Source organism: Topomyia yanbarensis, chromosome 3 (assembly GCF_030247195.1).
Source record: "Topomyia yanbarensis strain Yona2022 chromosome 3, ASM3024719v1, whole genome shotgun sequence".
Lineage (NCBI taxonomy): Eukaryota > Metazoa > Arthropoda > Insecta > Diptera > Culicidae > Topomyia > Topomyia yanbarensis.
Window position 1 is genome coordinate 152568137 of NC_080672.1, and position 14633 is coordinate 152582769.

Consider the following 14633-nt stretch of genomic DNA (forward strand, 5'->3'; position numbering starts at 1 on the left):
TCGGCATGGGAATAATAATCAAAACAAGTTTGTTTACAAAAATCTGTTTAGCCCTTTTGAAGAATTTATATTGAATTTATCCGCCGTTGATATTGTTTGGAAAATAGTTTTGTTCACTTCTTTAAAATCAGTTGGAGCTGTATTCGAATGTTTTCCTCAAGAATGCACATGATCTTCCCATCCGAGCCAGATTAGCTGCTAGCTGTTACGCTTGTCGTATATCATTTGACATATAACCGTTTGGTATAAATTCATTTGGCATGGCGGCCATTCAGCTTAATATTTTTGTCCGTTTGTTCATGAACCATCAAATATAAAACGATATTAGATAGGTAATCATCTTCGAAAAACATACCAGCATTAGAGCTTTTAAATTCTAATAAGCATACATAAAACAATGTTTGATGGAATCTGGAAATGAACCCAATATCCTCAATTACCAACAATAACAAGCGAAATTCCTCCCGCCTGACCACGACATCGCTACTACAACATATAACGATGAAAACTATCGAGTTTGGTTTGGCATTGGTCGTTTGGATTTCTCACATGCCTCCTTTACAGATCTTCTCTGCAAGCGGCAATAGCAAAAGCACTTCGTGTGTAAACAGCTTTTAGATAACTATTCATCAGACGACAGACACAATCCTGAACTATAGCATTACCCAGATAACTATCAGTTTGAGTTGACCTAGCTAGACATTCGCTAGAATGAACTAAACCCCAGAAGAGTTTTACGTAGTTTCCATAAAATTCATATCAAATTCCATTTTTAGGGGAAATCAATAAAGCCACTGCACACCGAGCTAATTTTAAAAATTTAAGTATAACGAATAATTTCAAGACGATTTTTTTGTCTTTTTCATTTAGAAAGATTATGCAATCGGTTCAAACATCGGCTGATCAACCAGGGCGAGTTTATTTATCGGTAGACTTAGTTCAATGAGATGTCTGTATATGTATATATGTGTGCATGCAAAAAATGTTCAAAAAGCTGGAAAAACAAACAACTTATGGAATAAGTTTGGGTAGCCACTCTTGCACGGAACCTGATTCCTCCACGGCGCTACCTTCGGGGAGAGGTTTTTTATATCTGTACAGCACACATTCCAATCCAACTACTTAGTAGTTAGTTCTTTCAGTAGGGTCACAGCACACCTCCTCGACACACTATCAGTTTTCGACCATCCAAACAACGTTCTGTATGGCAGTAGGAAAGCTAGCTGTGAGTCGAGAATAAGTACTCTTCCCCTACGAGGACAATCTGGGTGCAAACTTCAGACTGTCTAATTTACTTAGCCCTTCGGCTCCCTTATGTCATTTAATACCACTTCTTTGTTGAGCTCCCGATTTGTTCGCGAACTACTCGGTTTAATCCCCTACGATGGACATAGCCTACTCAGACGGAGAGTTCTCCGGCGAGAGAAGTTCTCCCGAAACCGAACCAACCAGTCAGGTGTCGAGGCCAGTTCGGCGATTCCGGCGGAGTTGAGCTTCATGTTAGCTGGTGCCCGGACAACCAGCGACTGGTGGTGTCTCGTCGCGGTCTACTCAGTCTAGACCCTGGCGGTGAATCTAGTTTACGCCAACGCAGAGTTCCCCGGCGAAAACAGCTCTCCCGATACCGATTCTTCTTTGGTTTTCGTTATATTTCTATCGGGTAGGATGCCATGATCTGTCCGGCGCTTCCGGTTGGAGCGTAGCGTCGCGCTTTGTCGCAGTCTACTCGACTAGTCCCCGGCGATCGATCTAGCCTACTCCGGCGGAGAGTTTCCCAGAGATAATTGCTCTCTCGAAACCTTTGCTCACACCCTTTCCTCTCTAAGTCGGTCGTGATCTGCACCACCACTCTGTCGACCACGTTCCACGTGTTTGTGTCGCTTGTCATTCTGTTGACGACTTTATCCAGGTTGATGTCCGGTCCTCCCTTTTCAAGCATCTTCCCGCGCATCGCTTCGAATGTCGAGTATTCAAAGACCTCATGCTTCGGTGTCTCCTCGATGTTCTCACACTCTGGGCACAATGGTGATGTAGTGTGTCCGGTCATTAAGCCGAAGAACGTTTGTCCGAAGGTTACTAGGCAGAAGGACATTAGGCCGGATGGTCATTAGGCCGAATAGTCATTAGGCCGAATGGTCATTAGGCCGAATGGTCATTAGGCCGAATGGTCATTAGGCCGAATGGTCATTAGGCCGAATGGTCATTAGGCCGAATGGTCATTAGGCCGAATGGTCATTAGGCCGAATGGTCATTAGGCCGAATGGTCATTAGGCCGAATGGTCATTAGGCCGAATGGTCATTAGGCCGAATGGTCATTAGGCCGAATGGTCATTAGGCCGAATGGTCATTAGGTCGAATGGTCATTAGGCCGAATGGTCATTAGGCCGAATGGTCATTAGGCCGAATGGTCATTAGGCCGAATGGTCATTAGGCCGAATGGTCATTAGGCCGAATGGTCATTAGGCCGAATGGTCATTAGGCCGAATGGTCATTAGGCCGAATGGTCATTAGGCCGAATGGTCATTAGGCCGAATGGTCATTAGGCCGAATGGTCATTAGGCCGAATGGTCATTAGGCCGAATGGTCATTAGGCCGAATGGTCATTAGGCCGAATGGTCATTAGGCCGAATGGTCATTAGGCCGAATGGTCATTAGGCCGAATGGTCATTAGGTCGAATGGTCATTAGGCCGAATGGTCATTAGGCCGAATGGTCATTAGGCCGAATGGTCATTAGGCCGAATGGTCATTAGGCCGAATGGTCATTAGGCCGAATGGTCATTAGGCCGAATGGTCATTAGGCCGAATGGTCATTAGGCCGAATGGTCATTAGGCCGAATGGTCATTAGGCCGAATGGTCATTAGGCCGAACGGTCATTAGGCCGAATGGTCATTAAGCCGAATGGGCATTAGGCCGAATGGTCATTAGATCGAATGGACATTAGGCCGAATGATCATTGGGCAAAATGGACTTTTGGTCGGATTCTTAATACAGAGAAGGGAAAGGGAACCGACGCTTATCCCGTTCAGCTTTCGGAGCTTCTCGGTATGAGCTAAATTTTCGTATCTCTATTGAACGTATCTCGTAACGTATTATTTTCATTGCCTGGATATCATTTTTTTCATTTGAGGTTCGAGCACACGGATTGAAGCGATGTGGAGTAGCCACGTTAGGCGCTATTATAATTTATTTTTTACATTGCGTCGGCAACAATGTCTGGTCATTAGGCAGAAGGATGCTAAGCACCTGAAATCTGTCTGTAATCAAAATAATCTGTTCTATGACAATTCAATTAATCATGCATTTTAAACTCTTGTGAAATGGAAGCAATCCAATTTTCTTCTTTCATATTTCTTCTCTACCATTTTGTCTCACCCTCTTCCACTAACTCTTACTTTTCTATTTTGTTCTACATTCTCTCTCGAAATCTAATTATTTCCCTAACTCAATTAATTTAAATCATTGATGTTTTACCCTTCTTTTTAACATGAGCTGTTCTTTCAAATTATATCCTGTACATTTCACGACTTTTATGCAGCCAGTCAAATTACGGAAGTTGACCTAGATGACAATTCACATACATAAAACATAGAATACAGCTTTCACTAAAGTTCATTCTCTTTATTTCGATTATGGTAATTAAAGTGGATAACTTATTCTAGAAGTTGTCATTGTACATGCCACTAAGTTGGTAATTTTTTTTGAGAAGACATGAACAAAAACACTGTCGGGTCAAATATTTCACCAGAAACACGAATATTTATTTATTTTTATTTATTAACTTTTTTGCTTCCTACCGCATGCAGCAAAGCCTGTGTTATGCGGCTTTGCCGCATAACCGAGACCAAGGATACGAAGCAGCGTAAAGCTGCTGAGGATCCGCCGGACGAGGTGGCCGGAAGCGGTGGCCCCTCACAAGCGAACCTGTGATCCACTCGTTTGCGCGGATTATTCAAACATATGGGCTATCAATTAGTTTAAGTCCGACGGAGCGGTAGCGATGTCGGACGGCACCCGGTTTAAAGCGATGTGGCGTAGCCACATTGGGCGTCCATTTTATTTTTAATTGCATGCAGTCAATAAATCAGTAGCGAGAAATGTGGTGTAAATATGCTAAACGTTATAATTATAAGTTTAACCGTTATGGGGGGGAAGGGAAGGAGTTGCTTCTCTAATCTTCCGGTCATCACATCGCATGCTTTGGTATTGTTAGTATGAATAACGAACATGAAGATGTGACACAAGGCGCCAACAGCGCACTTAAATCCTGTCAATCCTATTTTTCATTGGATTGTCTGCTCTAAATATATCACCAGGGGACCATTCATAAATGATGTTGGATATTGACAATAGGGGAAGAGCGTCACGTAACGAGATAAAAACTAAAAATGAATTTGAGACGTATCAGCGGATCAGGGATAAAAAAAACGAACAACATTGCTTATGAATGGCCCCCATACAAAGAATATTCCATAACGAATATCACGTAGCATCGGTGACAGAGCATTGGGATCAAGGCCAAGTCCCCCCTGGGTCGTGCAAAACTGAGAAGCAACATCAATTTAGGCACAGATAGCAGACGTCCATTTATTTTCATTTTGTTTTGTTTTGTCTTTTCATTTGTTTCTCCTGCTATGATGTCTAAATCGATCGAGCGTGATGGCCAAGGAAATGGAAAGCCAGTGGCCCAAACAGACCAGGAACAGGAGCGAGGACTACGAACAAGGGAACGGACAACAGAGGAGAAATCGTTTACATATTTATTATAACTACGATACTAATCACAATTATTTTGCTTTTCTTGTTTCGTTTCAGCAAACCAAAATCTATACGGACTAGCGCATACGAACAGTTAGGCTTTGTAGGTTCTCATCTTGACATAGTCTAGATGGGCGGATGAACGTCTGCCAGGGGGTGGGCTGAGAAATTACAATGACACTGTACGAGAGGGCGCTGGGTCTGTGGTCTTCGACTGGCATGGTCCATTCTCATTGATTCGGAAGTCTTCTGGGCTGGTTGGTAGATATGTGCTCCTACTTGCAAATTGATCAATTCGCTTGGGTGGGGGACATGTGGATCCTACTAGTTGTCGACTCTTTTGATTGTGAGTATGAGGCTAGTTCAGGAAAGGAGTGCAGGACTGGCACGTAAGAGATAGTTAATTATTCAGAATTTGTTCTTATGATTATTAAACTCGATCAAGCACACCGGCTCTCAGAAATGTTAAGCAACCCTTTCGGGTCGGTGTGGTCTGTTCGATTCGAACCAGGCGGAATTCGTTTCGAGCAAACTTTATGTGGATAAATATTGCTTACGCCTTTATTGGCAGAGATTCTTTTTAACAAAATCCTAAAATACCTTCACTGGTATAGCTACTCAGGATAATAATAATAGAAAAAGTAAGGGTTTGCCTGGTCCATAATGTATGAATATGTATATTGACTAGAACAGGGATAATCGAGTTATGTTATAAGATAGAGAAGAAGCAGCACAGTTGTAGGAAAAGTATTCGCGAGTAAGGACTAATAATACTGATAGTATGTTTACCGTTTCAATTAATAGTCGATTGATCCGCTTCGGACCTAGGAGACAAAAAAGGAGATTAGGAAGAGACAGAAGCGGATTCAATGCGAAATTTGCCAATATGACGTTGACCTCAAGGCGATGGTAGGATGATTTTCCATAGGATGACAGACTAGATGACACGACGTTACACGCTCTAAACTTGCGCCAAATAGTTTGTATGTATGTATGAATGTAAGCCCGTATGTATGCCTGTATGCATGGATGTGTATAGGACCAATGTATCCCTGAGCAACATGGAAGGACACCTCTGAGCCGCCAAAACGCTCATGGGAAGCCGGGTGCGCGGTCGTAGGTGTGACCATAAAGCACTGCACACACTGTCAAGTGCAACGGATAGACGATAGGTGTACAGTTAATGCACATAGGTTGCAGAAATAGGTTGTTGAGACAGCCCGATTGCACACTAATAAATAACAATAACAATAAGTTTAACCGTTATGTGTCCGACACGGTACCCGGGTATCTTTGTAAGTTTCAATTAATGAAATTCCCATGTTTTATCCATAGCTGGAAATTCAAACTTTGTGACATCTTAAAACTTCACTAAGTTATGTTTTTGGGTTAATTATATTGTTGATATAGTAACGATAGTAATAAGTTGATATAGTAAGGAATTCATCCACTTTTGAACTTGGTAAAAATGACTTGGGTTACTTCATTCGGTTCCCGGGAATTCGGGTTTCCGGATGCAGGTTCCAGTGCTAGGGTACTATTTGCGAACTTCAATGAAATACTACCAATATGGGTGTCAAAATTCTTGGAATTGCATCAGTAGGCTGTATCTTGTGGTTTTGGAACCATTTGAAGAGTTTTTATACTCATATTACTAGGACATTATTAAAATTTACAAATCATACCCTAGTACTGGAACATTACTTCGGAAAATCCGGATTACCAAAAGCCAGATCCATTCTTCCGGTTCTATTTTACAGAATCAAAAAGTTGACGACTTCCTAAATCCATAACATCTAAAATTGTCCAAATCGGTTGAAGGAAGCCATAGTTATGAGCATTTCAATTTGTGGGTACCCGGGTACCCTCGTTGGCCTGTTAAATGTGTTTTTTTGTAGGACACATAACTGTTAAAAAAAAACTAAATAAATCAGCCTTCATTGCAAACTGATCATTCTTTTTCGTGCCAACCACTTCATCTATCACTCTCTTTGGTTTATTCGGTCTAATGGCCATTCAGCCTTTTGCATTTGGATGAATGACCATTCAGCTTAATGACCATTCGGCCTAATGGCCATTCGGCCTAATGACCATTCGGCCTAATGACCATTCGGCCTAATGACCATTCGGCCCAATGTCCATTTGGCCTAGTGCCCTTCGTCCAAATGACCTTTGGCCTATTGACCCAGCATCGTGTCCGGGCTGATGAAGATACTTCAGGTAGAAGTTCATCTCTCCGTGTTTTCTGTTGACCCACGTCGCCAGGTTTGGGATGAGCCGGTAGGTCCACCTTCCCTTCTCCATATTGTTCCATTTCTGCTACCACCTCGCCTCATGTTTGAAAGAAGGAATCAACCGCTAAGTTTAAGTAAACCAGTCAAACGAGTGGATCAACTGTTTACTTGCGAGAGTCATTTAGTATATAGATTTCAATAACTGCTCTTATTTAAAAAAAGAATCACCCCTTATTTTTTAGTAAACCGGGCCACCGACAGGATTACTGGTTTGCTTGCGAGAGCTATTTGGTATACAGATTCAAAGAACTGCTCATGTTCGAAAGAAGGAATCAACTCCTAAGTTTGAATAAACCGGGCAAACGAGTGAATCACCAGTTTACTTGCGAGGGCTGTATGCTATACAAATTCAAACTTTTACAACATGTTTGAAAGAAGGAATCAACTCTTATGTTTCTGGCAAACGGCTATTGATGTTAAAACCACGAAGGAATATTTTTCCAAAGACAACGGATCCGGTGGTGTGGTCTTTGAATCTCTATGCCAAATAAGTTCACAAGCAAAAAAAAGTTTTTTCAGAAAACTAAAACAACTTGGTCATCAGACAAATTATTCGGAAGCTAACCGAATACAACTCTTGCTTCATCAGGATATTCCAATGGCACTCACTCGAAGAATTGAGGAAAAGTTGTCCAAAGGTTCTCGTCGATTTTTTGGATTACACTATTGAAAATTATATTTTCGGTAGAAAAGAAGCTAACTAAAAAGTTTCTCGAGGACCACTCTTTCCCTCGCTTTGTAGTCAGTTTTTCGAAAATGTGTCGAAAAAGTTTCCTAGGATCTCCAATAATGTAGAAGGCTGGCACAATACATAATACGATTCGTTAAACCGTGGAAATCCTACATTCTATGGTGTGGTGAAGAAGTTGCAGCTCGAATAGAAAAACGCTAGTACGGACTTCGGTTTTAATTTCTTCTTAGTATTAAATGTAATAAAAATTGTATTATTATTGCTTAATAATTCATTTTTTTTTTCAATTTACATTTCGATGTTTTTCGGGGATATGGAGTTCGGGTGAATAGTATTCGGGCGAATATCTTTCGGGTGTAAGTGGCATTCGGGTGAATGACATTCGGGTAAATGGCTTTCGGATGTCATTTGGGCAAATGTGATAGCATCGACCAAACACCCTATATATCTCTATTCGCTAATCTAATCGTTTTTAAATTATTTTTCCTCAGCAAATTCTGGACAGCATATCTTGTTACGATTCACTCTCGGAAAACTACATTGAGCTGTTGCAATTACTTAAGACCCGATGCGCGCCAGCGAGTCAATCAGAAATACAAGACACGCTGAACATTGTGAACCTGCGGAGGGAGTTTCAGCTAGAGGCCCATCGAGAGCAGCTAGTTAACGACAATGATCGTCAAAAGTTACTGCAGGATGGCATTCAGTATCTGCTGTTGAAGATCAAGAATGATCGGAACCAATTTATTCCAGCATTGTTGGGTGGAATGAAGCGGTTGACGAACGCTCTGTCGTTTGACTACCTTACTGGCATATATCAAACACTTAAACTCATCGATAATGTTCATGTTAGCTGTGCTGTTTTGTCGAGGGTGGCCGAGATTATCGATTCAGATCGAAACACTCATGAAAATTTACAGCGTTTAGTAGCCATGTTGTTAACTCAGCAGATGAAATATTTCGAAGAGTCGAGCTCTAGTTGGGAGTTAGACCCGTTGACCTATCCACTAGCGGACAGACTTCTTAGGGCTTGCTACAATGATTCAACCTTTAGCGGAATGGCAAAATTAGAGCTGTTGAGATGGGTTCAGCTAGGAACTCAATACTATGATGTTGATGTACTGAAAGAATACAGTAAACGGATTACAATACCTCAGAAGATATTCGCAAAAATATGTGCAACGGAAAGTTGCAAAGATGTGTCTGTAAGAAAAAGCTACAAAAGAGATTCTCTCTCAACATTTGATATGGTACATTCGAACGACATTGCCATGGAGGTGAGCAACAACCTGGATGATCAGGAGATGATCATTAAATGTATCGGACAGGGATTGCGAGTGGTCGTTAGCAGCATGAAAGCAGATCAATTGGAACCACCACATACATATGTCCGTGCATCACTAACATCAATAGATCCAGAAACTGCCAAAATGGATTTTCGAGCTGGTTTGGAAACGTTGGTTAAGCATAAAAAATATCCAGCTGCCGTAACCCTGGTACACCTGGTTCTTTCCTACCAGAACTATACGGATGTTATAATTCCAGCTGATTTTGCTGAAAATTTGAAACGCAAGTCGTTGAAATACTTCTTGTCGCAAAAAGAACCTGACTACAACAGTAAGAACAGAGTGATATAACATTTGTTAATGCTTTGTGATGCATATAATTGTTATTTTATTTCCAGTGGCGGTATTCGTACTGTTTCTATGCAATCACCGTGACAAATGCCTGGAATATCTACGCGTTAATATGTTGAATGAATCGCAGCGAGCAGCTTTTCACACGTTGCTGGAGTTCTATTATATCAACATCGGTGAAATGGAGCGTGCCGTAGAGGAACGCGGAAACCGCATGCGTTTCCGATTTTTCTTTGAGTTGTGCAAACTCGATCCATCGCTGAAAGCAAAGAAGACCCTCTCATTCCACAACATTGTCGATTTAACCAAGGAGATGAAGAGCAAAGTTCTCAGCGTCGAGCTTCTACGGAAAATGAGCGAAAACTTCTCGTGGGACTACCAGCAGGTTCTTGTTTCTCAAATAATAACAATTTTTAATCTCCAAGAGCTAGAGTTTGAAGTCAGCCAAGATAATTTCGGCAAAGAAATGATTGTTATTAAATCGTCGATGGACAGCATTCTCTGTCAGTGTCAACCCTACATTAGCGAAATTACAAATTATGTCCTGCTGAGTACTAGGCTGACAAAATACTTAGAAGAAATGAACTTTTACTTCTATGAGATGTACCTTTGCATATTGGAAATATTCTCTAATATTAATCATCTCCAGGAGGAAATGATCATATGGAAAAACATATTAATATATCTGATGGACGGTCTTACCATGAAACGAACACATCGTGCTGGACAGATCGAGTTGGACGCATGGCTGAAACTTCAGCCGGATGGTGGAATGCTTCCAAAGATAGCGAAATATCGTCTTCCTTTTCTTCTGCTTATTCGTCATCCGTTAAAGGCTCTTCTAAAAGAAGAGATTACGATTGAGAATTACAAGAAAATACTGGTGCTGGTAGAGCTCAAAGCTCGACTTGAAAATATGGATCCCCAGGAATTGCAGGACTACTTTTGCAAATCAGCAGTAATCAATTCTATTTCCGAATACAAAATACAAGCAGAAGAATTAGCACCAACCACGGGATGGCATCTGCAACCGGTGAATAACGCATTTTTGCAAGCGGTAAGTACTGCCACGTTAGCAAATCATGTTTATGTATATGTTTAAATATAAGTTTGAGCACACTGTACACCCGATTGTAGGGGAAAGTGGTCGGTTGTCGGCACCCCTATGTAACTTTTCACAGAAAGCAGATATGATCGTTCTGACAAATTTTACTAGTGCGTTATTTTCGTACGTTTGTTTTGTGCAGATAGCTGAAGCAAACAGTTTCATATGTTCTGTTCTACAATCAAAATATTTTTTACCAAGTTAAAGTCTACTCGAAAGATTTTTTTTATCATTTGCTTAGTGTTATAGAAAGAAGTAAATGGATTGAAAAAAATATGCGCGTTGAATATTTACGAGGTAAATTTATTCTATATTGTGATTCAACATTGAATGGCGATGTAAGTTTTCGAAAAGGTTACTAAAATCGGTTGTCGACACCCAAACATGGTCGGATGTCGGCATCCCATTTTTATGGTAATTCTGAATTCTTCATAACTCAATCAATATGAGCATTTTCGGAACAGGCTTGACGAGTGGATGGTAGAGATTGATTTTTAACACCTTTTTTAGAGCCAAAATAACGACATCCGGTTTAGCGGAATTCTCCATATCCTAATCAATGTGGATATTTTTGACACGGTTTTTATGAGTAGATGCCAAAAATTGATGTATTCCAAGAATTCCAAGAAAAAAATTTTTTTCTTCGATGAAAACATGTTACGTAACGATCTAGTTAACACCCCCTCCCCCCGATGTCACAACTTGTCGTACACTTCCCCCCCCCCCTTAAAAGCGTTACGTAATTTATGAATGGTCCCTATGTAGACATCCTACTATTACAACCTTTGCAAATCAAAAATAGCCACATTGTACGGTTTCAATGATAACTCGTCAAGGAAAAAACACCATTTTGAATTTTAAAGTATTCGTCATCTTTGTTTTAAAAATGACGGCGAGCATCAATTTTTGAGCTTAATAGATCATCTCGAAATCCAACATTACCCAAGTAACGCCCAAGTATATACTAGTATTTGCAGTAAAGTAGCATTTTATTTTAATTTCATATGCTTCTTGCAGCATATTAACATTTTTATGCATAACTATTGTAAACATGCTTTCAATAAAGTATTTAAGAACTACTTGTCATTAATCAGCATTTTAAAGGCAGAAAAGTCGTAAAAAATATTTTCATTGCGCAGCAGTAATGAAGCGGTATATTTTGCCAAAGGTAGTTTTTAAAAAGTACTTTCCATGCCTATTAGTTACTTGGGTAACATATTGACTTCTAATAAATAATCTAATTCAATTCTGTGTGGTATAAGTTGGTCACCTTGAAAATAAAGATGTAAGTTGTTAATGTTCGAGAATCATCAGGAAATTGGCACGGTTACGTTTGTCGTCGGACACACAGCTAGCCACGACGATTTCTGGTTTTTTTGAACACCGCTACAAGCTTTTCACGGGAGCGGGCCATTTGGCATAAAGTCATTTGGCATAATGGACATTTGGCATAACGGTTATTTGCATAATGGTCATTTGGCGTAATTTGGAGAATTGATCACACTAAACGTCATTTGACATAATGGACATTTGGCATAACGGTTATTTGGCATAATGGTCATTTGGCATAATTTTGCAAATTGATCACACTGAAGGTCATTTGCCATAACGGACATTTGGCATAACGGTCATTTGGCATAAGGGTCATTTGGCATAAGGGTCATTTTGCATAATTTTGAGAATTGATCACACTGAAGGTCATTTGGAATAACAGACATTTGGCATAACGGACATTTGGCATAGTTTTGCTAAATGATCTCACTGAGTCATTTGGCATAACATACGAATGTCTAGTTTATCAGGTGAATGACCCATTAGGTTAAAGCTGCACTAAGCAATAATAATGTGTTGTTATCTATTACCTAATATTGATTATATTTCGAGTGAATTTTTAACATTTTATAACTGATTTTGCCTTCATTTAAATATGAGCAGTTCTTTTGAATTTCATTTTTGAAATTTTGTGCTTGTTCATTCTTGCAATTATGGATTCTTTGCTATGACATACGTTTTAGTAAAGTGTAGTGTAGAACTGCGATCCACCCGACATATATTTTGTTTTGGCTATTATTATTATGATCGCCAATGAGTTTTGGTTTTCCATACAATGTTACAATAATTAAAATTACCCTTATTATCTTTCTTTATATCATGAGCTGTTCTTTCTAATTATTTACTTTATCATTTGTTGTTTTCGTTATGTTTTTCAAACAATGACTTATTGAATGAACTTATATATATTCAACCGTCGGTTGTTACACTGCTCTAGCCAGTGCAATGCGGCTTTGCCGCATAACGGAGACCAAGGAAAGCCACTGAGGATCCGCTGGACGAGGTGGCCGCCGACCCGCCGTCGGAAGCGGCGGCCCCTCGCAAGCAAACCTGTGATCCAGTCGTTTGCCCGGATTACTCAAACATAGGGGCGTTAAATTATTACCGTTATGCCAAATGTCCATTATGCCAAATGACCTTCAATGTAATCAATTCTCAAGATTATGCCAAATGACCATTATGCCAAATAACCGTTATGCCAAATGACCTTATGCCAAATCGTCGCTGTTGTGCTATCTTATGACAAGCGCCATTTAACACACTTGTAGAGATTTTTCGGATATGTAATGTGGCATATCTAACTCAGTTTGCCCCAAAATGGCGTTTGTCATAAGACAGCACAACAGCGACGAAATGACCTTATGACAAATGACTTTATTCCAATTGACCCAGACCCGCTTTTCATATACACTCAAGTTTACGCGGATTTTCAAATTTACGCGGTTTTCATTTACGCGGTATCCATCAACGAGGTTCCCTTTAACACGGATTCTTAAATTTAAGTGGTCTTCATTTACGCGGATTTTGAAATTTTCGCGGTTTTCATTTACGCGGATTTTGAAATTTACGCGGTTTTCATTTACGCGGATTTTGAAATTTACGCGGTTTTCATTTACGCGGATTTTGGAATTTATGCGGTTTTCATTTACGCGGCCTGTATCCCCCGCGTAAAAAACCTGAGTGTATGCACATTGTGCTTATGATGAGGAATGATGTTAAAAGTAAAGTAAAACAAAGTAAATTTCGTTTCTTGAGTGTTGGTGATTTTTATTCACATTCCGTCATTTTTATTAAATTTTGTTAGGGTGCCGACATCCGACCCATTTTTCTAAATGACAAAAAATTATCATTTCACTAGACTGTCAGTAACATTTTTTTTTATTTTAACAGAATGAATTACATTCCTTCACCAGTTATTAGCTAAGGGTTCTAGCTTTCCTTTGGTATGCATAAGTCCCTATATTATGCAGTTGGAGAAATGGCATGAGCCAAAGACAAAAAGGTGCTGACAACCGACCACATTCTCCTATACTATTCCCCCGAAAACCATTCCCCAGAAAGCCAGTCCCCAGAATTCCACCCCCCAAAAATCGTTTTCAGAGTGTTGAACATTTTGCTCCCCTGGAAGAGTGCACTGATAGCAGCATTAGACAATAGCAGTTTTTTTTACATTACTTTTAATAATATAAACATCCATGCAGGACAAATTGCAGAATTCAGTAAGGTGTGTTTTTGAGAGCCATTTCGTCGCTGTTGTGCTATCTTATGACAAGCGCTATTTAGAACTTTTCGAGAAAAAAGATTTTTAAAGTTTGAGATAGAATATCTTGAAATTTATAAATGTTAGAAGCTTTTCGGAGAAGACGATCGATGCTTCTATTTTTTCTGTAGTAATTTCTCGATTTATGCGAAGATTGGTCGACTATATTGACAGTTTTTGCTTAAAATGTAAATCAAAGTCGCTCGCACACGTGTCATAAGTTGTATTGATGATAATAAATGTATAACTTGTCACAAAGAATTTCATATAAAAAAGACTCATAACTGATTCGTAAAATTATGCGTTATAGATCACTATGCCCAATGTTATACTTTTCCATGCGGTAGCAGCATTATCAGGTTACAACATGATGGTATTGGAAAACAAGGTTTTCACAATTTTCCTCCTTTGATCGAAAAAAAACAATGAATAAAAGTTGGTTTCATCAACAATTTAGAGATAATATATATATCAGACAAGGTGATTGTGGACAGGCGACTAGACGAAAAAATATTCTTACATAATCCATCATTACATTTCGGCATACTTTCCAAAAC

The 14633-nt window shown here is 39.8% G+C and overlaps 1 protein-coding gene across 1 annotated transcript in view; it reads left to right on the forward strand.

Moving 5' to 3' along the window:
• The window catches only part of LOC131692707 (kinetochore-associated protein 1), a 62952-nt gene that overhangs the window by 9633 nt on the left and 38686 nt on the right, over positions 1 to 14633 (forward strand). Inside the window, exons 8-9 of the mRNA XM_058979909.1 lie at positions 8234 to 9359; positions 9427 to 10436. Of these exons, the coding sequence (XP_058835892.1) occupies positions 8234 to 9359; positions 9427 to 10436 (2136 nt within the window). The remainder of the gene's footprint in view (positions 1 to 8233; positions 9360 to 9426; positions 10437 to 14633) is intronic.